At 41.0% G+C, this 25,542-nt stretch overlaps 1 protein-coding gene across 5 annotated transcripts in view; it reads left to right on the top strand.

The window, feature by feature from the left end:
* Nucleotides 1–25,542, top strand: part of C2CD3 (C2 domain containing 3 centriole elongation regulator) — a 113,218-nt gene that overhangs the window by 1,408 nt on the left and 86,268 nt on the right. For all 5 annotated transcript variants that reach the window (XM_040964293.1, XM_040964292.1, XM_040964294.1 and 2 more), the window contains exons 2-5: nucleotides 3,507–3,776; nucleotides 7,399–7,556; nucleotides 23,783–24,006; nucleotides 25,087–25,334. In XM_040964293.1, the coding sequence (XP_040820227.1) occupies nucleotides 3,507–3,776; nucleotides 7,399–7,556; nucleotides 23,783–24,006; nucleotides 25,087–25,334 (900 nt within the window). The remainder of the gene's footprint in view (nucleotides 1–3,506; nucleotides 3,777–7,398; nucleotides 7,557–23,782; nucleotides 24,007–25,086; nucleotides 25,335–25,542) is intronic.

Genomic DNA, 25,542 nt, shown 5'->3' with positions numbered 1-25,542 from the left:
TAACCTCTCTGCCTTTCCATTTTTAAAAACATAGAGTATGTTAGTTCTTTTCACTCCTATAGACAGAGAAGATGTCTGCTTTAGGAAGAAAAAAAATCTCATTGTGACACACTGGATTAAGCCACTTGGAATACCCACGTGGTCCATGCTCTGCTACCAACCCAGCTTCCTGCTGATGTGCTCAGAAAAGCAGCAAACCAGTGGCCCAAGTGCTTAGGCCCCTGCAACCCAAGTGGAGCTTTCCAAAGGAGTGCCTGGCATCCGCCTGGCCCAGTCCTGTTATGGTCATTGTGGGCGTGAACCAACAGGTGGAAGATTCTCATTATCCTTCTCTGGCACTCTGCCTTCAAATAAATTTGTTAGTTTTTTTTTTTTTTTAAGATTTTTTAAATTGGAAATTCAGAATTCTAGAGAGAGAAGGAGAGACAGAGAGAAAGGTCTTCTGTCCACAGGTTCACTCTCCAGGAGGTCACAACAACTAGAGCTGGGCTGATCCAAAGCCTAGAGGCAGGAACTTCTAGGTGCAGTTAGGTGCAGAGTCCCAAGAACCTGAGCCATCCTCTACTGCTTTCCTAGGCCACAAGCAGGGAGCTGGAAGGGAAGTGGAGCAGCTGGGACACGAACTGGTGCCCATATGGTCCCAGCAGTTGCAAGGCAAGGATTTAACCACTGAGCCACTGCACCAGGCCCATTGTTAGAATTTTTTGAAAGTCTAACAGCTCAGATACATAGATCCCCAAATCCCAAACTAGACCTGTTAGATTCTAGTATGTTTTCCCTCTTTAGGGATATTCACTTATGTTCACATCTCCTCCAAACTGCCCCCCCCCCCATCAGAGTAATGGATGACAGTCAAAATCCTTAAAGTTGTACAGAAAAGATTAATTCATTGCCTATTTTGCATTTTGATTTACCATCTTTCTGGAATCTAATAAAAACTAAAATGAGTCATCCTATGAACCCAGCACAGTGGTGGAAATGAACAGTAGAATCTCAGGATGAGAATCTTTACCCTTATTGATCGCAAGCACATGGGAAAGTAGAGGCACAGGCAGTATAAGGGTGCGTTCGCAGGATCTAATGTCATCGGAACAATAGCTGGCCCTGAGAGGTCCTCAGAAACAGAACAATAAACTTCCTTCAGGACTCGGGAGAAGAGGAGCTTTCTCTGGTCCTTACTTAGTTTCAACTTTGGATCCCCACCTTCTCTTGCAATAGCCATCAGGGTCGCTCCAGAGGTCCCCACCCCCCCAAAAAATTAGATTAGATAGACAGAGACCAATAAGTTAAGCTTAGAACAGACAGGAAACATTTAGCTTGGACTCACATAATTCACTAGGTAGGACACAAAGATTAGTTACTCCTCACCAAGGTATTGAAGATTTCTCTGCACACCCGTCCTAAAACTGCTCTGCTCCCCAATCGTTAACATATGCCTTGTTAGAGTTGTAAGCCTGTTTGGACTATGCTAAATTGGCAAGTTCAGTAAAAATCATGCTTCAATACTATAAGCTGCTAAATACAAAAATTAAAATAGACACGAGACGGCTGAATAATACCCTATAACCATTTAAGGTATGGAGTAGCCAGTTGTGTATAAACTAAACTTGAAATGTCAATATAGTAGTCACAGGATGAGGTTAAGAACTTGCATTTTCTAACATATTAGTCACTCAATACCATGCCAATTAACTCCATAATGTTGTAAATTGTTGTTGATGTTGTGTTATGAGTTTTCATTGGAGGGGATGATATTCTGCCAGCTCTATTTTCAGACCAGGGATGGTCTCTCAATGAAACTGTTGAACTTATCTGGACAATAAGATGCTGAACTCTATGCATGGTATATGCTCGCAATGAAGGAATCATGATTGAATGTGAACTGTACCACTGCAACAATGTGGAGGAATCCAACATGGGAGGAGGGCATGGGGAGGGGTTGGGGGAATCCCAGAGCCTATGAAGCTGTCACAAAATGAAATTTTTAAAAAAAAGACGGTGTTTTCTTTTAAATGCAGAGTGGTGCCAGGTTTTGTTTAGTGATGGTTTTCAAATAAGATTTAAAGATAACGTATCTTTAAAACTGTGGACATTGTAATCATTGAAACAGCAATACTTAGAAAAATTTCCAACTACTTGCATTTTTAAAACCTATTTTGTTATATTTGTGTTTTTCTTTTTCTTTTTAAGATTTGTTTATTTTTATTGGAAAGACATATTTACAGAGAGGAGAGACAGAAAGATCTTCCATCCACTGGTTCACTTCCCAAATGGCTGCAACAGCTGGAGCTGAGCCAATCTGAAGACAGGAGTTTCTTCCAGGTCTCCCATGTGGGTGCAGGTTCCCAAGGGTTTGGACCATTCTTTGCTGCTTTCCCAGGCCACAAGCAAGGAGCTGAATGGGAAGTGGAGCAGCTAGGACACAAACTGGCACCCAAATGGCATCCTGGCACTTGGAGGTGGAGGTTAACGAGCTGGGCTATCATCCAGGCCCAATACAGTTGTGTGTTTCAAATAACATATTTCATTTAAACAGTTTGTATAAGCATGTCTTAATAGTTCTTTATTTACAACAATCAGAATTTTTTTAATGATATATTTTAGGGCCAGCATCCATATGGGTACTTGGCATCTCCCACCTGCTCTATTAATGATGTAGCTCTTTGCTTTTGTCCTAGAAAACAGCAGAGCAAAGCTCAAATCCTTAGGCCTCTGTACCCATGTGGAAGACTGCAAGAAGCTCCTGACTTTGGATCAGCTCAGCTCCAGTGGATAGAGGACCTCTCGCTGTGCAATCTGCCTTTCGAGAAAAAATAAACAAATCTTTCCCCCAAGAAAATTATTTATTTTGATAGAGTTACAGAAAGAAAGAGGAAGAGACAAAAAGATCTCTCATCCACTGCTCACTCCCCAAACGTGGCACAGTTGTCAACACTGGCCAGACCATACCCAGGAGCTTCATGTCAGATTTCCCACATTGGTGACAGGGAGCCCAAACACTTGGATACTCTCCTCCACTACTTTTCCCTAGTGATGAACAAGGAGCTGGATCATTATCAGAATAGCTGGAAGATGAACCAATGCCTTGCAGAGTACCATAAATTAAACCCTAAATATTCATTAGTTATCAGAGTAGCTTAAGTGACTAGAAAGTTTATTTGTGCCAGGAGAGGGGAGCCTTTTTTCCTGCCAAGGGCCATTTGGATATTTATAGCATTCACGGGCCATACACAATTATCAAATTACAAATTAGCCTGCTGTAGATTTTTTTGAATTTAATGTCCTACCCACAGTTGCCTTAGCAGGGCCAGACCAAATGCTTTCATCTGCAAGCCATGCATTCTCCACTTCTGTGTGTGGTCTGGCTTGCTCCTTCATTCTCATGTGTTAGAATAGGTAAGATAAACCTTCATTCTGAGAAGACCAATATGTTTTGCTTATTTTAATTTAAAAGGCATATTTTACTTTCTATATTCTAAATTTTGACTGTTCTGATTCCTCTGTAGGTTTGAGTGACATTTCTCCATCAACAAGCCTACCTCCCCTGGTTGAAGGCCAGCTACGCTGCTTTCTAAAACTTACTATTAATAAAGTCATATGGAAGATTGCAAAGCCTCCCACTTGTGTCCTTGTCCGAGTGAGATGGTGGGGAGAAACATCAGATGGAACCCTCTTTTGTCCCAGGGATGCACTGCAGACTGAACCAAAGACTGTGAGAACAACTACACGTTACGCTATTCGCTGTGGTCCGAAACAGTTTACCTCTTACCTAACAGGTATCTTTTATTTATTAATTTATTTTGTTTCACCTGCAGACCCAAGACAAAACGTGTGGTTGTGCTGTTAGTGGTTGGTGTTATTGTGCACCTTGTATCTATTAGCATTGTTAGCTTTTTTTTAGAGATGTGTTTATTTACTTGACAGGTATGACGGAAATAGAGAAAGAAAGAGAACATGCTATGTCTTCTATCCTGTAGTTCAGCCCAAAGCCAATAGCACAGAAATCCATCCATGTATTCCACATGTTTGGCAGGGGCCCAAGTGCTCAGGCCATTGTCCACTACTTTCCCAGGAACATAAGCAGCTGAGCTGGATCAGAAGCAAGGCAGCAGGGACCCAAACTGGCATTCCAGTATGGAATACCATTATCACAAGTAATGGACTAACCGACTGTGCCACAATGCCAACCATGGACATTGTTAATTGTTGAGAGGTCAAAGAGATTTAATAATGGCCTTCATTAAATGAAGATGCACTGTATATTAGCACTTGATACTCATATCTTTACATTAACTTTACAGGACATTTTTTTCTGTATTTTAGTAAAAAACAAAAAACAAAAAGATACAATGAATACTAAGATCACATAGTTGATAAATGGTGGAAATGTGACTTGAATCTTCTTGTCTCTGATACCAGAACTCGTGCCCTTTTCATTGTGTTACTTTTCTTGAGGTAACAGCTATAATTTTCTCTTTATTACGCTTAAAGAAAGACACTATGGATGTAATACCTACAAATATTACAAGATGCTATATGCTAAATACCACATTAGTGCTTTCGTGAGTTAGGAGTACAAGTTTTCAGAAAAGTAAGCAGTATCTCTGTAGGCAAAAGTATCCAGAAGGCAAAAGTTGTCTTCATTTTCTCACAAGGAAAGTATTCTAAATATACTGTGTTATTTCTCTATTAGAGTTAGGCTTTCTAGAAAACACATTGTGAATGAGGGGGTTATTTGTCAAATCATTCCAGTTCTATTAAATAAAAATTGAGGATTTATTATGCAGATATTGTTGGGCTAGCAATCTTAGAGAATCAGATCAATTAAATATTTGCCTTTATATTCTGTTAAGGAAAGAATTTTGAAACATCAAAATGTAAAGAACACATGCTGTAATCATTCAAAATGTGTGTTGAACACTTGGCATGTATCGGGGTTGGGGATTTTTTTTAATGCCAAGAACTGTTTGGATATTTGTGACATTATGGACATACAAAATTATACACTTAATAACTAGATCGGGGCCAGAGCAGTGGCACAACAGGTTTATCTGCCACCTGCAATGCTGGCATCCCACATGTGTATGAGTTCGTGTACCGGCTGCTTCACTCCAATCCAGCTCCCTGCTAATGTGCCCTGAAAAGAAGCAGAAGATGACCCAGGTGCTTGGGTCCATGTGGGAGACCACAAAGCAATTCCAGGCTCCTGGCTTCAGCCTGACTCAGTCTGGGCTGTTGCAGCCATTTGGGGAGTGAGCCAGTGGATTGAAGAGTCTGTCTATCTTTCTCTCTAATTCTGCATTTTAAGTGCACAAGGTAAATCTTTACATAAAATAAAAATAAATTTTGAAATAAATTAGCCTGCTATAAATGTATTGGATTTTGAGCCCTTCCTGTAATTGCCTTGGCAGGGCCATACCAAGTAGTTTCACAGACATCATACAATCCAGGCACCAGATGTTCTCTGCTTGACATTATGCTAGATGCTATGAGGATTGCAAAAATGAATCAGCAAAACATTATTCACAGTGGTTTCTAATTCTAACTTCACAAGGAAGTTTAGGTACAGTAGTAGGTTGAAGCAATCATTGCTGTCAAAAGACACCCAGAGGTACTCTTGGCATGGAAAAACTAAGTTTTAATGAAAGAGGAGTGATTTCAAGTTACATAAAGGAGAGGACATCTATGTGTAGTATAATCAAAATGTCAAGCATTTGTTTGAACATCCCATGATACAACGAAACATTGTAGGTGGCATCTGAACATGTACACATTTAGGTTAGTGTTGCAATCTTGGAGATTTGGAGAAAGTCTCTTCCCTTCTCCGACCCTGTATCCTCATCTATAAAATGAGTTCTGAGAGCTGACCAATCACCTTCTATATACTGTTCCAAAGCAGCAGCCTGATTGAATGAGAGGAACACAGGCTTCCTGTAAATGTAGGATTGTTGCCTACTATTTATCCAAACCTATTTCCAAATTAAGACGGAAGTGTCAATATTATAGAGCCATTAAGAGACTTAATGAGGGCCCAGCACAATGGTTCAATTGGCTAATCCTCCAACTCTAAGCACCAGGATCCCATTTAGGCTCTGGTTTGTGTCCCAGATACTCTACTTTCTATCCAGCTCCTTGCTTGTGACCCAGAAAAGCAGCGAAGGACAACCCAAGTGCTTGGGACCTGGCACCCATATAGGAGACCTGGAAGAAGCTGCTGGCTCCCAGGTTGAGATTGGCTCAGCTCCAGCTTTTGTAGCCATTTGGAGAGTGAGCCAGTGAATGAAAGATCTTTCTGTCTCTCTTCTGTGTAAATCTGTCCTTCCAATAAAATAAGTCTTTAAAAAAAAAAAAGTGATGGCTTGTGGGGGTGGGAGAGGTAAGAAATGTAATGAGGCAGGGAAGAACTGGATTGTTAGTGAACAGTCAACAAATCTTGGTCTGTTTTCCTTGTTGTAGACATATACATCATTTTATAATGTACAAAGCATTTTTACATCCATTAGCTCATATGATTTTTAGATAATCCCCATGAGTAGTTAAGACAAAAATTACAATATGTTAAGTAACTTGTCTGAAGATGTATGTAACAATCATTCGACAAGTAGCCCATGCGAGGACCCTGTATGAGATGTTCTGTGTGAAGGACCCTAATTCTTCACACATCAGTGATACGGATTCTTTGATGCCTCTTTGGCAGACTACTTGCTCAGCAGTACCTTTGAATCTTGGAATTGAGACACAAGCTTGAGCTTCTAATTTTAAGTCCTATCTGCTTTTCATTATAGTGTTGAACAAATGTGGAATACATTCAGAAATTATACTACCTTAAAATGATCTTAAGAGTCCATATTGCCTCAAAATGTTTTTCCTGAAAGGAACTATGACCATGCATGTATTATGCCTAAGTAACTAATTGAAAAATATGGTTAAGGAGCTTCTGTTCCTGTTAACTGCAGGTGTTCTCAGTAGCTTAGTGCTTTAAATATTGAGTAAGCAGTCGTGTATTCCCGGGAGGATAGGGTCTTGCCCTTCCAGCTATGCAAGAGAAGCCTTTTGTCTGATTCAGAGCTAGAAATAATAAGAATGAAAGGCCTGAGACATGTTGCTTTTAAATTTCACAATGAGGACCTCTTTTAAAAGTATGGGGCTTCAAATATTTAGTATGTTAAGTATTTTTTCCTCTAAATTTTTTTTTCCTAGTGCAAGGTGTCAGTTCTCTAAATTTTTTTTCTTTTGATTTTGAGTTCACAATTTCTCATCCTCAGAATGGTATGGTAAGTGCCTGGTATATTTTAAATTAAGTAAAGGAAATTTTACCGTATGTAGCCCTCTGTCTACTTCCGGAGAAACAAAGATAAATGAAACATATCTGAGTCCTTTGTTGTTGTTTCTGATTAGATATGGCTGTGTTGGTGCTGGAAGTAATCACCAGACTTGATCATCTTCCAGTTGGTAGAGTTCAAATCAGTGGACTAGCTCAGCTTTCTCCAACCCATCAAATCAATGGGTTTTTTGCCATTGTTTCACCAACGTCTAAGAAACTTGGAGAACTCCAGGTAAGAAGTGACTTATTTCTTTGCTGCATAGAATAAGATTTTTGGACAAAAATACTTGAGTCTTCTGTAGTATTTTGCATGAGTTCCACATATCATGCTGATTCCCGTCTCTTAGCTTTTCCCATGTTTTACCCAGAAACTACAACCTATCTTTTTTTCCCCTCATATCCAAATCCACTTAGTGATTTACTGCCATCTCAAGTTCCAGAATTCCTTCATACCGACTATATTCATTCTCTGCATTGTGTTGAATTCATAAAAAGTATTATAAAGTCATTGCTCAGTTATAATCTTATATTTAAGAGCACATCAAAAGTCTTGGAAAATAGAATTTTAAAAAAGTTTATTTTGATGCAGAAAAAAAATGTTTGGAAAGTCATGCATAGAAATAGTCTTCAAAAAAGTTCATACAGGATCAAATAGAGAATAAACAGAGCGTGAAGCCACCACCTGTGCCACTGACATCCCAAATGAACCCCAGTTCTGTGCCAGCTGCTCCACTTCCAATCCAGCTCCCCACTAATGACCTCGCAAAGCAACAGAAGTTGGCCCAAGTGATGCATTGCTGCCACCCACACAGCAGACTCAGATGAAGCTCCTGGCTTCTGCCTTTGGCCTAGCCCAGCTCTGACAGTTCTACCTATTTGGGGAGAAAATCATGAGATGGTTAAAGTAGTGTCCAAAATTGTTTATTAATGGTAAGCTCTTACTGCTTCCAAATTTCCTGAAAGGTAAGCCTGTGTTTTCTCTTTGCTTTGCTTTCCCTATAATTCTCAACAGAGTACCAAGCAATAATTGAATCATGTAAATAATGTCTTTATTGTATTTACTCAGTGATTCAGCTTAAATGTTTTTAATGCACTATTATGTGCCACTGGCAAGTTAGGATGCAGCAGTGTGTGATGGTCCTTTCATTTGGTTTTCTAGAATACATGTGTGCTGTAAGCATGCCCAGAATGCTAGGAGAAAGCATAGAAGATGACTATTTTTTTTCTTTTGGATCTTTTTTTTTTTTTTTTTGGATCGTTTTTAAAAGAACTTCCTAGAGAACTCTAAACACTCTAATCTCTTAGAAATTTCAGGGAATTTATACTTTGTGCAGTGTCCTCTAAAATTCACATAGCAAATCAAGAAATCAGTTTTTAAAAAAAAGCCCAGTACGGAGGAAATATCCAATATCGTGTAATACAAGAATGTGTTACAAAACCACAGCCTAGAGTTGTGTTAGTAGAATATGGATAAAAATGCTCCAATAAAGTGAACTTAGCATTTTGTTGTATTTGTTACATTTTTATTAATATGTTAAATTTAACATATTAACATTTCATTGATAACTTCAAGATGCTGTGAATGATTTGTTTATGCTTTTTTGATGGTGGCATAACTTTGTATCATAAAGCAGTCTAGCTGAAAATAGTGGTAATTTCTTAGCTGCTGCTTACTGCTAACGTGTCTGTGGAAGAAATATTATAGTATGCGATATTTGCTTCATAACAATCCATGAGCAACGTATAGCTTAAAGAAAGGAATAAGTGAAATAGGGTAAACTAGGTACTGTTAATCATTAAAGCTAGATCATGATTGCCTACGTTCATTGTATCTTTTCTAGCTTTATGTAGGTTTTAAGTTTTTCACAACAAAATAATTTTAAATTTTAATATTAATTTTTTTAAAGATTTATTTATTTTATTACAAAGTCAAATATACAGAGAGGAGGAGAGACAGATCTTTCATCTGATGATTCACTCCCCAAGTGAGCCGCAACGGACGGTACTGGTACTGCAGGGAGCTGGCTGGGAAATGGAGCTACCGGGATTAGAACCTGCGCCTATATGGGATCCTGGCGCATTCAAGGCGAGGACTTTAGCCACTAGGCCAGGCCACCGGGCCCTTAATATTAATTTTTTCAAAGGGCTATTGAATACAGTTGTTGAAACTGACTTACAGAAAAGTATATATCATTGTGACAGTTGAGGACATTAAAAACAAAGGCAAGAGCTACCAGCTTCTGAGGTAGAAAAAAAAAGTCATATAGAGTAGAGTATTGAGTAGTATGGCTTCAGGCATCTGAAGAGGGGCCAGAAACAGTGTTTTCAGAATGGTGAATGAAAAATGGCTTAGAATTCTCTTCAGTGATGTATCTTACCTAGATAAGGGCAGAATAGGGAAGTTTTGATGTGAACAACATCTCAAAAATTTTTACTTCTCTCACGCCTTTTCTGCAAAAGCAGCCAAAGAACTTCTACCAGAAGGAGGGCATGAACTAAGAAAGAAGACAGAATGAGGTGTAGGAAATATGAGTTCCCCATAGGAGAGAGGCAGAATTCTTTAATTTAGCATAAAGGGAGAGCCAGCAATGGCAGCTAGTCCAAATCAAAACATGTCCTTAGGAACTGGGAGAGAGTCCTCAAAAAGTAAAAGTTAGAAAATAACTGATGTATCTGAAAATCTAAGAGATTGAGACAATTGGCAAATAACTTGGAATTGAATTAATAGTAGGAATAATAAATACAAAGCAAATTAGGAATCAATGGCAGTTACCATTTTGAGGAAAAATTGTATGGGAGGGAAAATCATAACTGAAATATCTCCTTGTTCAGCTGTAAATAAAGTACATGTTCTTTATATTGTAGTTTTGGTTAGATCAGGAATTGGTGGTTATAATATTATCCTTTTAGCAGGTTAAAAGAATAGGGGAAGTGAACAGATATGAAACAGAGCTAAATTCTTCCATTCTGGGAAATCACAGCATAGTGCCTAGGGCTAGTGTTCTGCAGGAGTTAAACTTACTGCTTGCCACACCAGCATCCCGAATCTGGCATCCCTTGTCAGAGTACCGATTTGACTCCTAGGTGCTCCACTTCCCATCCAGATCCCTGCTAATGTGCATAAAAGACAGCAAAGGATGGTCCAAGTGCTTGGTCCCTGCCACTCGTGTGAGAGACTCAACTGGAATTTCAGGCACCTATCCCAGCCCTGGTTGTTAAAGCCGTTTGAGGAGTTAACTAGTGAAAGGACTCTCTCTCTCTCTCTCTCATTCTCTCTCTCTCTCTTACTCATCCTTCCTTGCAAAAAAAAAATATTTTTTTATTATTATTTTATTGTGATAATCTTTACATAGTTGGTTAGGGCACAAAGGGTCAAGGGCTACAGGAAAATGGGTAAGACCATTGTTTCCACATTATTATTTTTTTCTAGACCTGGGATAAGGGAAGAATAAAGTGAGAAGCCCCACCCAGCCTCCCACCCATCCCAGGTCCTCAACATAGGGCTTGCTCTGAGGGTCCTGCTCAAGTCGTTTTGATAGTTCAACAGTTCTGAATTGCTGCCAGTATTGCCATTTCCAAACACGATTAAATCTCTCCAGAATCCACTGGCTGACACAGTCTACCGTAGAGTTTTTGTTAGCTCAAATTTTCACTGCCAACACATGGCTGGGGTACATATTGATTTGTTCTGTCCTCCGTCTTGTAGTGGTACCAGGTATCCTCTGCAAGTTTCAATAGGCTGCCATATCCTCCATGTGCACTTGGATTTGCCGTCTACTGTTCAATCTGAGCTTCTGAGGAGGCTCAGCTTTGACACTTGCACTCCATGGTCAGACCATGGAACCTGCACTTCTCTTCATGGTTGGGTTTCTGAAATTAGCAGTTCAGTTGGAGGAATCCTCAAAGAAACTTTGTCTAAAGTGATCCCAGGCCTGATTCCTGCGTGTGCATGCTAGTACAGGGTCCAGCACAGTCTCACCCCAATCAGCTTACGCATATGTTGGTGGTTGCACATGCTGGATCAGTTCTGTTTCCAGTCCTGTCTTCTACAAGAACCAATTGGTGTTGCAGTCTAGCCTGATTCTGCCCACCACATTCTTGGCCCTCACACAAACCAGTGGGAGCTGCAGCCTAGTCAGGGCGATGCCTAATAACCAACCCCCCCCCCAGACCCGTCCCCTGCCCTGATACCCATGCTTGCCAGTATGTATGGCAGACTGGTCCAGTCTGTCCCACATCCCATTCAGCTGTCACACATGTCAATGGGCATTGAAGCTTAGTTCAACCCAACCAACCTACTATCCAGCCCGCACACATGCTGGTGGGTGCCACTCTGTCCAGCCACACCTGCCCCCAGTCCTGGTTTTCATGCTCTCCTGTGGGAGTGGTAACTCAAGAGGGAGGTGCCCACTAATTCCCTCCTGGGCACACTCCCGGATCATGCACTTTCCAGATGGTTCTGCAGTTTAGCTTGACAGAATTAGCCCCTAGTGCCAGCATCTGCCAGCTGATGCTGCAGCAAAGCCCAGCCAACCCACACCCACTCTGATCTACACTTGCACCAGTAGGAACAGTCAGCCCAGCCTGGCTTTTCCCTAATCTAGCTCACATGAGGCCCACAGGTGTTGTAGCTCTCTCCAGTCTGGTCTACCCCCATCCCAACTCGCACTCTCCAGTGGTAGTGGTGTTTCTGCAGGGAAGCCCTCCACATTTGCCCTACCAGCTTTACCCCTCCCCCTCTGCCCGAGGTCTTGCATGTGCTTGTTGGGTGCTGTGTCCTGGTCTGAGATGGCATGTCTTGCCTCAGCTTTTGCCATTGGGTGCTCTAGCCTGGCACATCCCAGCCCACCCCCAATTCCAGCTCAGGTTGGTGTTGCAACCGGACTTGGCCTGACCCACACTCCATTCTGGTGCTCAGATTCGCCAGTGGGTGATGTGAACTGACCTTGCTTGGTTCGCCCCCTACCTGCGCCAAATGTATGCTGGTGGGTGTCATTCCCTGGCCTTGTCTGGGCTGCTCACTATTGTGGTTCTTGGGTTCACCTGCATGCACTGAGGAGTTTCAAATAATTTTAAGAAAAAAAACAAAGATAGTACCTGATAACACAGGAAAAATTAAGATATATAGATTAATCTTTAATATAACCATTTTATGTAGTGTTCTAGAACTACATATCACAACAGGAGTTGAAAAAACCTATTTTCTCTGGGAAAGTAAAGTAGTCTAAATGAGGAACTTTTTAGTAACAAAATTGTAGAACTTGTTTTATGCATGTATTATGTTCATTTAAAATGACTTTAAAAAACACGCACACAATTAATAATGGAGCTTGAATTCTTGCTGTATCACGCTTTGCTGCCTCAAAGGACAACCCTGAGCTGACAAAGCCTGGGAATCCCTGATCAGCTGAAAGCTGAAGGAAATGCTTTCAGTGTTGATGCACAGGGGAAAGTCAGGTATAGCCCATCCAGAAAGTGGAAACCTCAGGAGAAATAGATATAGCTGATTACGTAGTCATTACAGTAGAGCTGTATTTTATATATTTCATTAGTGTTGATCACATGTCAGAAATAACATGAGTCTGGCTGTAATAATCAACCACCAAAAAAATCAGACATTTTAAGATACCAAGCTCATGATATTTTATAAGTGTGTGATATAAAATATACATACCTTCATAGTTACATGTGTATATACACAGTTTCTTTAAATTTTAAATTGAGAAAGAAGAGTTTAATTTTTCTGAAATCCATTTCTTTAATTTGGCCAGAAACTTAGTGATTTTCCTTCTGTATCAAATTGTTGATATCATGTATTTTGTATATAGTGATCATTACAGCATTCCTTTAGTTTTCATTCAGTTACATAACCATTCATAAACATACATATTTCCAAACAAAGGTAGACTCTTGACAAGATAGTTTTGATGTAGGATTCTATTCCTAAGATATTTGTAGCATTAAAGATTTCAAACATCATAGCTAATCCTAAGTATTATACCATGCGTCATTCACCTCCATATGTTATACTTTCAGTATATATTAAGAAAGGAGGGGGTAGGCATTTGGCACAGTGTTTAAGGCGCTGCTTACCACGCCCGCATATCACGCTGGAGGCCGACTTCAAGTGCCCACTCCGCTCTCCATCCATCCTCCCACTTGTGCATACACTGGGCGGCAACAGAAGATGGCTCAAGTACTTGGGTCTCTGCCACCCACGTGGGATACCCGAATTAAGTTTTAGGCTGTAGGCTTTGGCTTTGCTCAGTCTCAGTTATTGTGGGTATTTAGGGAGTAAATCAGCAATATAGAAGGTTTGTCTGCCTCTGCCTTTTAAATAAAAGTTTTAAAAAATTGAAAAAGGTAGAAGTGTTGTAAAAGTCTGAAATTTTAAAAATCATTTAGAGATATCAGTTCTTCATTTTCTAATTCAGGAGTCTACTTCATATCCAGAGCTCCTATTTAGTATAGAAAATATGAAAACATAGGACAGATTGTTCCTTGCAAAATAAATTTTGTGATATAATCATCAAAATGGATTCAATGACCAATTATGTGGTTCCTTTGAATGAATTTGAATATATTCAGCTTGTTACATAGGCTATAATCTCAATGAAAATGGCCTTCCCTGATCAGTCTGAGCTGGTGATTTGAGGCTGGGATATCACCTTGGGCAGCATAAGCAGAAAAATGTTAACTCAAACTCAAACACATTTAACACCGCCCTTGTCCATGTGGTTAGAACAGGCTACCATGACTGTCTATCCAGTTTATCAAGCACAATGTTGGAATAGGTTTTAGGTGTTAATTATATGCATGTGTTGTTTGAATTTTACCTTTTTAGGCAAAGAAGATGCTGAATAGATTTTGAATTTGTTTATTTGCAAAATGTTGCCACCTGGAATTTAGGTTTTAAAAATGTACATTATCAACAAAGACAACTGCAGGAGCATGGTCAGCAGTTTTCAGTATGCTTTCCAAGACTTTCCCAATTCAGAGAAATATTCCTTTTGTTGATGATAGGTTTGTCATAGGCATCACATCCAATGAATGTTCAATCGTATCAGAATTCACATTGGTACTAAAATTCAGCTCTCTAGAAGTTATTTTCCTTTCAACTACAGTGGGAGAAATGCCTTTTAAAATAAACTTTATTTGCTTGACAGAGGAGATATACAGCTCTTCCATTCACTGATTCACTTTGCAGATGGCTGAGCACCAGAAATAGGACAGGTCAAAGCCAGGCATGCCAAGAACCTCATCTAAGTGTCTTGCCCGCGTGACAGGAGCCTAGGTAGTTGACCCTCTGCCTTGTCAGGTGCATTAGCAGAAAGCTGGATGGGAAGCAGAGTGGCCAGTAGTCAAACCAGTACTCCGTATGGGGCATCACAATGTCAGGAGCAGTTTGGCAGCACCACAACACCAACCCCAACAAACATTAACACTTTCATTTAACTTGCTTGTTATGTTTGCAGCCATACCACTAACAAGCTGACCAACTATAAATTTAATTAGACTAACATATAAAAATAGCATTTGTTGCATACAAATTCTGCATTCACTAGGCATTCTTTCACCATTTGGCTTTTAGTTGGAAGGTCAGATTTACAGAGAGAAGGAGAAACAGAGAGAAAGATCTTCCATCCTCTGATTCACTCCCCCAACTGGCTATGACGGCCAGAGCTGAGCCAGTCCGAAGCCAGGAGCCAGGAGTTTCCACCCAGGTCTCCCACTGCTTTTCCAGACCACATTCAGGGAGCTGAATGGGAAGCAAGGCTACTGGGATATGAACCTGTGCCCATATGGGATCCTAGAAAATGCAAGGCAAGAACTTCAGCTGCTAGGCTACTGCACCGGGCCCCCTTTTTCCAATTTTTATCATCCATGTGAGACTTAAAACTTTTTTCTTGCGAAATAACTGCATGTTACAGGAATTCCATTCATTTTATTAACATTTTAGAAACAACTATAATGACTTAGGTAGTTGGGTCCTGCCACCCACCTTTGAAACCTAGACTGAGTTTGAAAAGTGAACTAGCCAATGAGACTGACTCTGATTCCCTCTCTCTCTCCCTCCCTGTCTCTCTTCGCTGCTCTGCTTCTCAAGTCAATAAATAAATACAAAATTAAAGACACTTTTTTTTTCTTTTAACTAGAGAGGCAGATTCACAGAAAAGGAGAGATGGGGATCTTTTTTTCTTCCCCTCCCCTCCCCAAAACCCGCTCCCCTCACCCCCCGGTGAATTCTTCCATCTTGTTGCATTACCACAGTTCAAATTCAGTTGAGATTTTTCCCTTGCAAGCATCTACAAAGCATAGAGTCCAGCATCTTATTGTCCAGATAAGTTCAACAGTTTCATGGGGAGACAGTCTCTGGTCTGAAGATAGAGCCGACAAAGTATCATCCCAATCAATTAAAAGCCCCAACATTACATCAGTAATAATTTATAACGTAATGGAATTAGTTGACATGGTATTGTGTAACCAGCATGTTCAAAGAGAGAGATAAAACAAAAACAAACAAAAAAAAAAGAGTGCAAGTTCTGAACCACATCCAATGACTTCTACATTATTACAATTATTAGTTTATATACAGCTGGGTTCTATACACCTTAAAATGGCTATAGATTACTATTCAGCTGTCTCATGTCTATTTTAATTTTAGTATTTAGCAGTTCATAGCGTTGAAGCATGATTTTGCAGAACCTGGCTGTTTTTCGGGTAGTCTAACTCTATAACTGTAACAAGACATATGTCAACAGTTTAGGTGAACGGTTTTAGGAGGGGTGTGCAGAGAAATCTTCAATACCCTAGTGAGGAGCAACCAATCTTCGTGTCCTACCCAGTGAGTTATAAGTGCATCCCCACTGCCCATTTCCTGTTTCTAATCTTTCCTTGCTGTTCTCCATCTATTCTAGGTTTTTTTGTTTGTTTATTTGTTAATTTGTTTTGAGGGGTTTTTCAGGAGCAATCCTGATGGTCATTATGAGAGAGAGTGGGGAACCAAAGTCAGAACCAGGCAAGAACCAGAGAAAGCTCCTCTCCCTAGTCCCGAAGGAAGTTTACTGTTTTGTTTCTGCGGACCGCTCAGTGCTCCTGGTTGTCGTTCCGATGACCTTGGATCCTGCAAGGCAGGGTGTGGGCTTCTTCCATCCCATGTGGGAGATCCAAATGGAGATGGGTGACCTCAGAGTTCTCGGCCTCCGAAGGTACTCCCATTCGAGATGGGGATCTTTCTCTGTCTCTACATCTGCTGATTCACTCCCCAAATGGCCTCAGTGGCTGGAACTGAGCTATATGAAGCCAGAAGTCAGGAGCTTCATTCAAGTCTCCCATGTAGGTCCAGGGGACCAGCCACCAGGGCCATCCTCTGCTGCTTTCCCAGGCCACAAGCAGGGAGCTGGGCAGGAAGTGGAATATCCGAGACCCAAAACATGGGTCCGGTGCCTACAAGCAGAGGATCAATGAGTTGACTTATGCCAGAATCCACTCACTGCTTTCTCTTTGAGTGGGTTTCTGGTTTTGACCTGGCCCAGCACTAGCTATTGAATGTATCTGGGACATAAACCAGCAGATAGAAGATTTCTGTTTCTTTGCCTTTTAAATAAATAAAAATAAACTAAAAAAAAAAAAAACCTATTCCAATTTCAGTACCTTTTCTGTTTTAACCATGTGTTTATTACACATACTGATTCCTTTTTTCTGGTTTGTTTCTTTTTTTTTTAAAGATTTTTTTTATTTTTATTATTTTTTCATTGGAAAGGCGGATGTACAGAGAGAGGAGAGAGAGAGAGGAAGATCTTCCATCCGATGATTCACTCCCCAAGTGAGCGCAACTGGCCGATACTATGCCGATCCGAAGCCAGGAGCCTCTTCTGGGTCTCCCGCACGGGTGCAGGTTCCCAAAGCTTTGGGCCGTCCTCCACTGCTTTCCCAGGCCACAAGCAGGGAGCTGGAAGGGAAGTGGGGCTGCCGGGATTAGAACCGGCGCCCATATGGGATCCCGGGGTTGCAAGGCGAGGACTTAACCACTTGCGCCACCGCGCCGGGCCCTCTGGTTTGTTTCTTAATGTGATCTTTTAAAATTTGCTTCTCTTTTTAAAGTTCCTTTTATTTATTCATTCCCTCCCCCCCTTACTTCAAAGGCAGAGTTAAAGAGAAAGAGAGAGATGTGTCACCTGCTTGCTCACTCCACAGAAGCCCACAACAGCCAGGGCTAAGCTAGACCAGAGTTGGAACCAAAAACTGCACCCAGGCCTCTGATGTGGATGACAAGTAATTAAGGTTTTGCACATTCATCTGCTGCCTCCCAGGGCCGAGGCAGTGGAGACAGGCATCTCAAGCAGCAGCTTAACTAGTTGTAAAACAGCACCTGCCTTCATAATGGTGTTTGTTGACAGTCACGTCCTGTTTATATATCTCACCATCAGGAATAGTCTCTGCTATAAAGAAATGCCTTTCCCCGTTTTCTTTTGTTGAAATGCATGTATTTCTTGTTCTTGTATTTACACAAGAATTATTTTACTTTCTTCTTGATTCTAATGTTAAGGCAGTGATCTACAGAAACCACAAATGTTGGGGACTGGTCTTGTGGTGTAACAGATGAAACCTCTGCCTGTTGGCATCCCATTTGGGCACTAGTTAGTATCCTGGATGCTCTATTACTGACTTAGCTCCCTACTAATATGCCTGAGAAAAGCAACCGAGATGGTCCATTGCTTGGGCCCCTGCACGCATGTGGGAGACCCAGAAGAAGCTCCTGGCTTCGGCTCAACCCATTGAGGCCATCTAGGGAGTGGCTCAGCAAACAGAAGATTCTCTCTCCGACTCTCCCCTCTCTCTCTATGTAACTCCGCCTTTCAAATGAATAAGTAGGTAATAAATCTTTTGTAAAAGGAGGAGCATCAGCAAAAGGAACAGAGAAAGAATAGAGAGGAAGGGAAGAAGAAACCACAAGTACTAAGGGAATGCTGCAAACAACTCTACACATTAAATTTGTAAATTAATTTATTTATTTAATTGAAAGGCAGAGAGCATCAGGGTAGGAGACAGTGAGAAATCTTCCATTTGCTGATTCATTCCCCAAATAACCATAACAGCCAGGGTTGACCATGCTGAAGCTAAGAACCAGGAACTCTGCATAGGTCTCCCATGTGCTTTACAAGTGTCCAAGCACTTAGAACGTTACCCAGTGCCTCTCCTGCAGCATCAGCTAGGAGCTGGATCTGAGGCAAAGCAGCCGGGACCTGAACCAGCGCTCCGATATGGGATGCCAGCATTATGAACATGAATTTGACAACTTAGGTAAAATGGGCTGATTTTTTGGAAACCATAAACTCTTCAAAACTCACTCAAGATGAAAGATAACTTGAATAGCCCTGTAGTTTTTTTTTTTTTTAAGATAGATCTACAACAATTTTTTAATGGAATTTCTTCTTCTCTCTGTAACTCTCTGTCTCAAATAAAAATAAATTTCAAAAAAAACCTTCCAAAAATAAATCTAAAAAAAACCTAACAAATTCTTATACACATATAAAGAAATAACATCAGTTTTTTTTTTTAAAGATTTATTTTATTTTTATTGGAAAGGCAGATATACAGTGAGGAAGATCTTCCATCTGATGATTCACTCCCCAAGTGAGCGCAACGGCCGATGCTATGCCGATCCAAAGCCAGGAGCCTCTTCCGGGTCTCCCACGTGGGTGCAGGGTCCCAAAGCTTTCCCGGGCCACATGCAGGGAGCTGGATGGGAAGTGGGTCCGCCGGGATTAGAACCAGCGCCCATATGGGATCCCGGGTGTGCAAGGCAAGGACCTTAACCACTTGCGCCACCACGACGGGCCATAACATCAGTTTTTTATAGACTCTTCCAAAAATTATTTTGAGGCTTGTAAAATATTTATGTTAAAATGAAAGAAGGGCAGTACAGAAAAAACTACATAGCCATATTGCCCATGAGCTTAAACCTAAAATTTCAAGTAAGATATTAGCACGTGGAGGCTAATATAAATAACAGGATCAAGCCAAATGTGGTTTGTCTCAGAAATATAAATGAGGATGAGATACATTCAGAGTGGGATACAAAGGTATATAGGAAGTCCAAGAAAATGGAATTAAAAGTGATTTGTTTTGGTGTAGAAATATTTTAACTCCGTGTAGTCTTTTACGGTATACATTTTCCATGAACGTTTTTAAGATTCCCTCCTGTCCCTGCCCCCAGTTCCAAAATATAAACTACAGATGTGTGCGTCACACGAGACGATCTCAACACCATTATGAAAGGAGTTTATCTCAGAATGTTATCTACTGTGGTTCTATTTACGTGACATTCTTGAAAAGGTGAAGCTCTAAATGTTAGCTCTTAAGAGGTTAGAGGTGAGGGGAAGGGAGCACTACATAGGAAGTTTTGTGATGTGTTCTCTCACTTGATTATGGTGGTAGTTACTTCTGTATTCATAAAGCTGTACATTTATGAAAATGTCAATTTCACTTATATATAAAAAGATAAAATTTTTCTATAAGTAAATTTTCTTTTTTCTTTTTTTTGGGGTTTTTTTTTTTTATAAGTACATTTTCTTATGAAAGGCCAGGTATGATGATAAATAAGCAGTTATTACTCTGCCTCCCGTTGGGTGAGCTAAGAACTTGTAGCTGGAGCACAGACCTTGAATAAAGCCACTGTCCTACCCTGATATTTACTGTGTAGGAATGCAGACCCAGCATAGCAAGATGTTGTCATTTTTTAAGAGAAGTCAGACATTTGATTTCTTCAAATGTTTTAAAAAATACTGTGTTGAGCAACATAAGTCTGAAAACTAGACATATTTATTTGTTCTCTCATACTAGAAAATGTTATCAATACATTGGACAGTTGTCAGCAACTTAGAAAACCCTGAAGCATTGCTAGAAGAGTGATGAGGTTGCTCTGTTATGGATGAGAGAAACATGGTGATTTTTGGTATGTATGGGTTGTGTGAACTTCAAAAGAAGAATGACATATTTAGATGATAGAATGATAGTCTGGAAATAGCGCTTGAAAGGCATAAGTAAGTCAAACCTCCCTTAAGTTAGCAAATGAAAGTAATTTCCATTGGAGAAGACATATTTAGGAAGCAATATTTGTTTAAAACATTAAAGGAGTTTATATACAGTAGGAATTGTCCACAACTCAATAAATGGGTTGACAGAGCAGTGAAGATGCGGTGAGAGGGGTGTGATTGATGAGGGTCTGAGTGAAGATTTAGAAGATGAGTGCAGGAGTGTATCGGGTAGATTGTGGGGTGGGAAAGGCATTCACATGAACTCAAAGGAGTTAATGGAACAATATTCTGGTTTATACTTCAACAGTTTAATTGATATTCTTGACTATGCTCCTGGTGTTCTACTTTAACTCCTTTTAGCTTTATCCATCTAATTCATAATTAAGTTTCTGAACTCAGATGTTTGCATTTCAATCCTGGAAACCATATCCCTGGAACTCCTTACTCTGCTCTTGCCAAGATGAGATCCCATGTTACTGGACTAATAACCCTTATCTTGGAATTCACCACTTTATATTAAAATTGCTTTGTTAAGTTTGCCCTACAAGATACTATGATCCTCTGAGTCAGAGTCCATGGTTGCTCTCCCTGCTTGAGAGAGACATCCTTTATCAGCTGATTCACTCCCAAAATGGCCACAACAGCCAGGGCTGGGCCAGGACTAAGCTAGAAGCCAGGAACAATTCATTCAAGTCTCCCACATAGATGCAAGGGCTCAAGTGTGTGGCTCATCTTCTGCTACTCTGCCAGACACAGCAGTTGGGAGCTGGATCAGAAGTAGAACAGCCAGGCCACTAGCATTGTAAGCAGTAGCTTCATTCTTTATGCCATAACATTAGCCCTCAGAAACCATGTTTTAGTAATCTCTTTACTACAAGCGGATAGCACAGAGCTTATATCATTAAATATTTAACCAAACAGGAGTAGGACTATCCTCTGTGCTTTGATGTAAGAGAGTTAAGTCTCATGTCTGGACTTTATCCAACCCTTCAAGGACTAGTGGTAGCATAGGCCCATGAATTGTTTTGTTACTGGTTCAGATCTGCTTGGGACTGGAGCAAAACTCAGTGGTCAGTTACTGGTCAAGTGGTCAGTGGCCAAGTCACTGTTAAGACCAGGAATACAACCTTTGCTCCCAGTGCCTCCCGTGTTTCTAGAATGCAGTGGAAGTTTTCAGCAAGTAATAACTGGTAAGAGAGCAATTCATGACATTAACATTTGGGCAACTGGGATTATATGTGAGCCCTGCAGGGTTCTCATCCTACCATATTCCTGTCAGTTGTCTTTGTACAAAATGTTGAGTAGGGCCCGGCGTGGTGGTACAAGTGGTTAAAGGTCCTCGCCCGGGATCCCATATGGGCGCCGGTTCTAATCCCGGCAGCCCCGCTTCCCTTCCAGCTCCCTGCCTGTGGCCTGGGAAAGCAGTCGAGGACGGCCCAAAGCTTTGGGAACCTGCACCCGCGTGGGAGACCCAGAAGGGGCTCCTGGCTTCGGATTGGCCTAGTATCGGCCCGTTGCGCTCACTTGGGGAGTGAATCATCGGACGGAAGATCTTCCTCTCTGTCTCTCCTCTCTGTATATCTGCCTTTCCAATGAAAAAATAATAAAAATAAATCTTTAAAAAAAAATGTTGAGTAGATTTGGAGAGCATTGTATTGCCTGGTTCACAGGATCATTCTCATCAAGACCCAAATACATTTTGAGATTTATTTGTTTTTGTTGGAAAGTTAGATTATACATAAAGGAAGAACACAAAGAGGAGGATCTTCTGTCTGTTGATTCACTCCCCAAGCAGCTGCACTGGCCAGAGCTGAGCTAATCTGAAGCCAGGAGCCCGGAGCCTCTTCCATGTCTCCCCCACAGATGCAGGGTCACAATGCCTTTGGCCATCCTCGACTGCTTTCCCAGGCCACAAGCAGGAGCTAGAAGGGAAGCGGGGCCGCCAGGATAAGAAGTGGCACCCATATGGGATCCCAGTGTGTGCAAGGCAAGGATATTAGCTACTAGGCTACTGTGCTGGGCCCAAGACCCAGATATATATATATATATTTTTTAAATTTATTTTATTTTTATTTGAAAGGCGGATATACAGAGAGGAGAGACAGAGAGGAAGATCTTCCGTCCGATGATTCACTCCCCAAGTGAGTGCTACGGCCTATGCTATTCCGATCCGAAGCCAGGAGCCCCTTCTGGGTCTCCCACACGGGTGCAGGGTCCCAAAGCCTTGGGCCATCCTCGACTGCTTTCCCAGGCCACAAGCAGGGAGCTGGATGGGAAGCGGGGCTGCCGGGATTAGAACCGGCGCCCACATGGGATCCCGGGCGTGCAAGGCGAGGACCTTAACCACTTGCGCCACCACGCCGGGCCCGACCCAGATATATTTTAATGAATTTCTTCCTTAGCAGTTTTTCTACACAAAATATTCCAGTGACATTCCCAGAAATACATTAAAAACTAGCTTCAATTTTCCATTTTTGTGTTAGACCATTTGTTTGGCTGTCTTGTGCTGCTTTAACAATTTCTGCTGCTTGCTGACATTGAACCCTGACCCTTTCAACAATGCTAGCCTTTTTTTTTTTTTTTAATATATTACTCACTTTCTTCTCTGAGGTTTAACTTTACACTGTATTTTATTTTATTTTTTATTTCTCTGTGAGACTTTTCTCCATTGGACTTTTTTCAAAGGATGAGAGAGTCTTTTAGTAAAGATGTTAAAGTCATAGGAATGAAATGGTAATGTGATTGTTTTTTCATCTTAGCATTTCTCCTTCCTCATCCCACCTGATAACAGAGACCTAGGGACTAAGCAGTAAGGTATTATTTTATTTATCGTATTATTAGGCATATTATACATGAGTACTGTGTGTGTATAGGAATTGTGCTTAGAGTCTGTAGGAAATTTAAGGTAGCCTGTGCCTTCAAGGAGTTCCTGATCTAATTAAAATGATGACTAGAGAAACCATCTCTGAGGCTCCTCTCTGTATACATGTATGTTCATGTGCATGTGTGTTCAAATTGGATGAATTGGCTTTCCTAATAGAGCTATATCACGACAGAAACATCTCTGTTTAAAGAAGTTAATCATTCCTGGCCTACAGTAAAGTGCTCTGTTAATAATGGATATATTGACGGACAAAGAATGAGTAAAAACTTGAAGAAAACGGTAGACAAGACATCTCTACCTGCACATACACTTCTATATAAAGGCATAAAGCAGTGAAACATAGGATGCATTTAGAGAAGCATACATAATTGGTCTATGTCAGGGATGAAAGAAGAATTAGTGTACCTTTTCTGTTCGGCAGGGCAGGAAGTTAGATGTAATCCTGTAAGGAATTAATTCATATGAAGCAGGGATTCTAGAGACTGAGTTAGTCAATGGTAAAGACAATTTATGTTATATACATGTCTGTTTCAGGTCTCACTTGCCCTGGAGCCTCTGTCAGAAACTTACAACAGCTACAATCCTTTCCCTACTCCTGACATGACAGGTGATGTACTTTATTCTGAACAAGGGTTCAGAGAGAATGCTGAACCCTGCAGTACCCAGTTTCTGCTTCCGTCACGGCCTCAGAGGATCTCTGCCAACAAAGTTGACAGGAAGGAGTTAGCTGTCAATAGTAGTAGATCAACCACTCCAAGGTAATTACCACACCAGTACCTTATATTTGTCAACCAACTACTGTGGTACTTGTCATTTCTGTCTTTCATTTGTAGCTAAGTAAAAGATGAGAGAGAGATGCGGTCACTAGTTCAACAGATAACCATGGAGCATCATATAGTTTATGATGTTCTGATGTGATGCCAGGTGCTGGGCGTGGAAATGAATGACACGATTCCTTTTTTCAGGACTGCACTACCCACAATGTAGTGGAAAAGCAACATACACATAAACGTGACTGATGATGTCCGTGAAGGGAAGGCCATCATTTTGTGAAACACAATAGAATAGCAGAAACAGATTGCTCTTTTATTATTAAAGATGTTTTTTATTTTTATTGGGAAGTCAAATTTACAGAGAGAAGGAGAGACAAAGAGAAAGATCTTCCATTTGCTGGTTCACTCCCCATGTGTCTGCAATGGCTGAACCTGAGCCAATCTGAAGCCAGGAGCTTCTTCCGGGTCCTCCACGTGAATACAGAATCCCATTGCTTTGGGCCGAGGTTGACTGCTTTCCCAGGCCACAGCAGGGAGCTGGAAGGGACGTAAAGCAGCCAAGATACAAACAAGTGCTCATACAGGATCCCAGTGCATGCAAGGCAAGGACTTTGGCCTCTGTGCTTCTGTGCCAGGCCTGAAACCGACAGATTTTTCAAAACAATATTTAAGAAATGGAAATCTTTCATCTGCTGATTCATTTGCCAAATGTCCACAACTGCAGCTGGACCTGGCTGTGGGCAGAAACCAGGAATTCCATGAGGGCATCCCAAGCAAGGGCTTCATCTGCGCCTCAAAAACCTACCCAAGAAGCAGATTTTTGTTTTAAGTACTTATTTATGAAGTATTTGCTCTGGATCAGGCTCTGTACTAAGTTTGTTATTTCATTGTCCCACATAAGCAACAGCCCTGCAACAGTAAGTAAAAGCACCTATTCTCACTTGAGGTGAAAAGCAATTTCTACCTCTGACAAAGTTCATTGTTTCTCTTATTTGGGAGGTGAAAAATGACTTCTACCTCTGACAAAGTTCTAATCCTCCTTCTCTCTCTCTTTTAATTAAATAGGAGAAAGGACCACCTGTACTTCACAGAACATGCTGATACACTGAAAGACTCTCTGTGTGGACCACAGCCCCATCTTGATTCAGGACAGAGTTTAGAGTCCATGACTCTGAAAGGCAGAGCTGCACAGAAGCAGATGTCCCTTCTCGACTGTTCTGAATCTCAGCCTCCAGTGCCAACAGTTGCCAAGAGTCATAGTGACTCATGCATCCTTTCTTCAAACAATCCGCCTACCAAAGACCTTCTTTCAGGTTTGTAGGTACAAAGACTAAGCTATATTTGTCTCTGCTTGTTAGCCAGCCTACAAAGAGAACCCAAAACTTCTTTTGAAGTGAGTAGCCAAATAAAAGTCGAAGTCTTCATAGAATCCAGAATCTCTATGATAGCTCTCTTAAGCTACCAAGTAGTTTCTAAATAATTACTAGGCTCATAAAATTGTAGCTATGGGGAAGGAACCAT

The sequence above is a fragment of the Ochotona curzoniae genome, unplaced genomic scaffold (genome assembly GCF_017591425.1).
Source record: "Ochotona curzoniae isolate NIBS_2020 unplaced genomic scaffold, NIBS_Ocur_1.0 scaffold_3223, whole genome shotgun sequence".
NCBI lineage: Eukaryota > Metazoa > Chordata > Mammalia > Lagomorpha > Ochotonidae > Ochotona > Ochotona curzoniae.
Note: the sequence above shows the minus strand (reverse complement) of the source record. Positions and strands in the feature narration are given on the sequence as shown.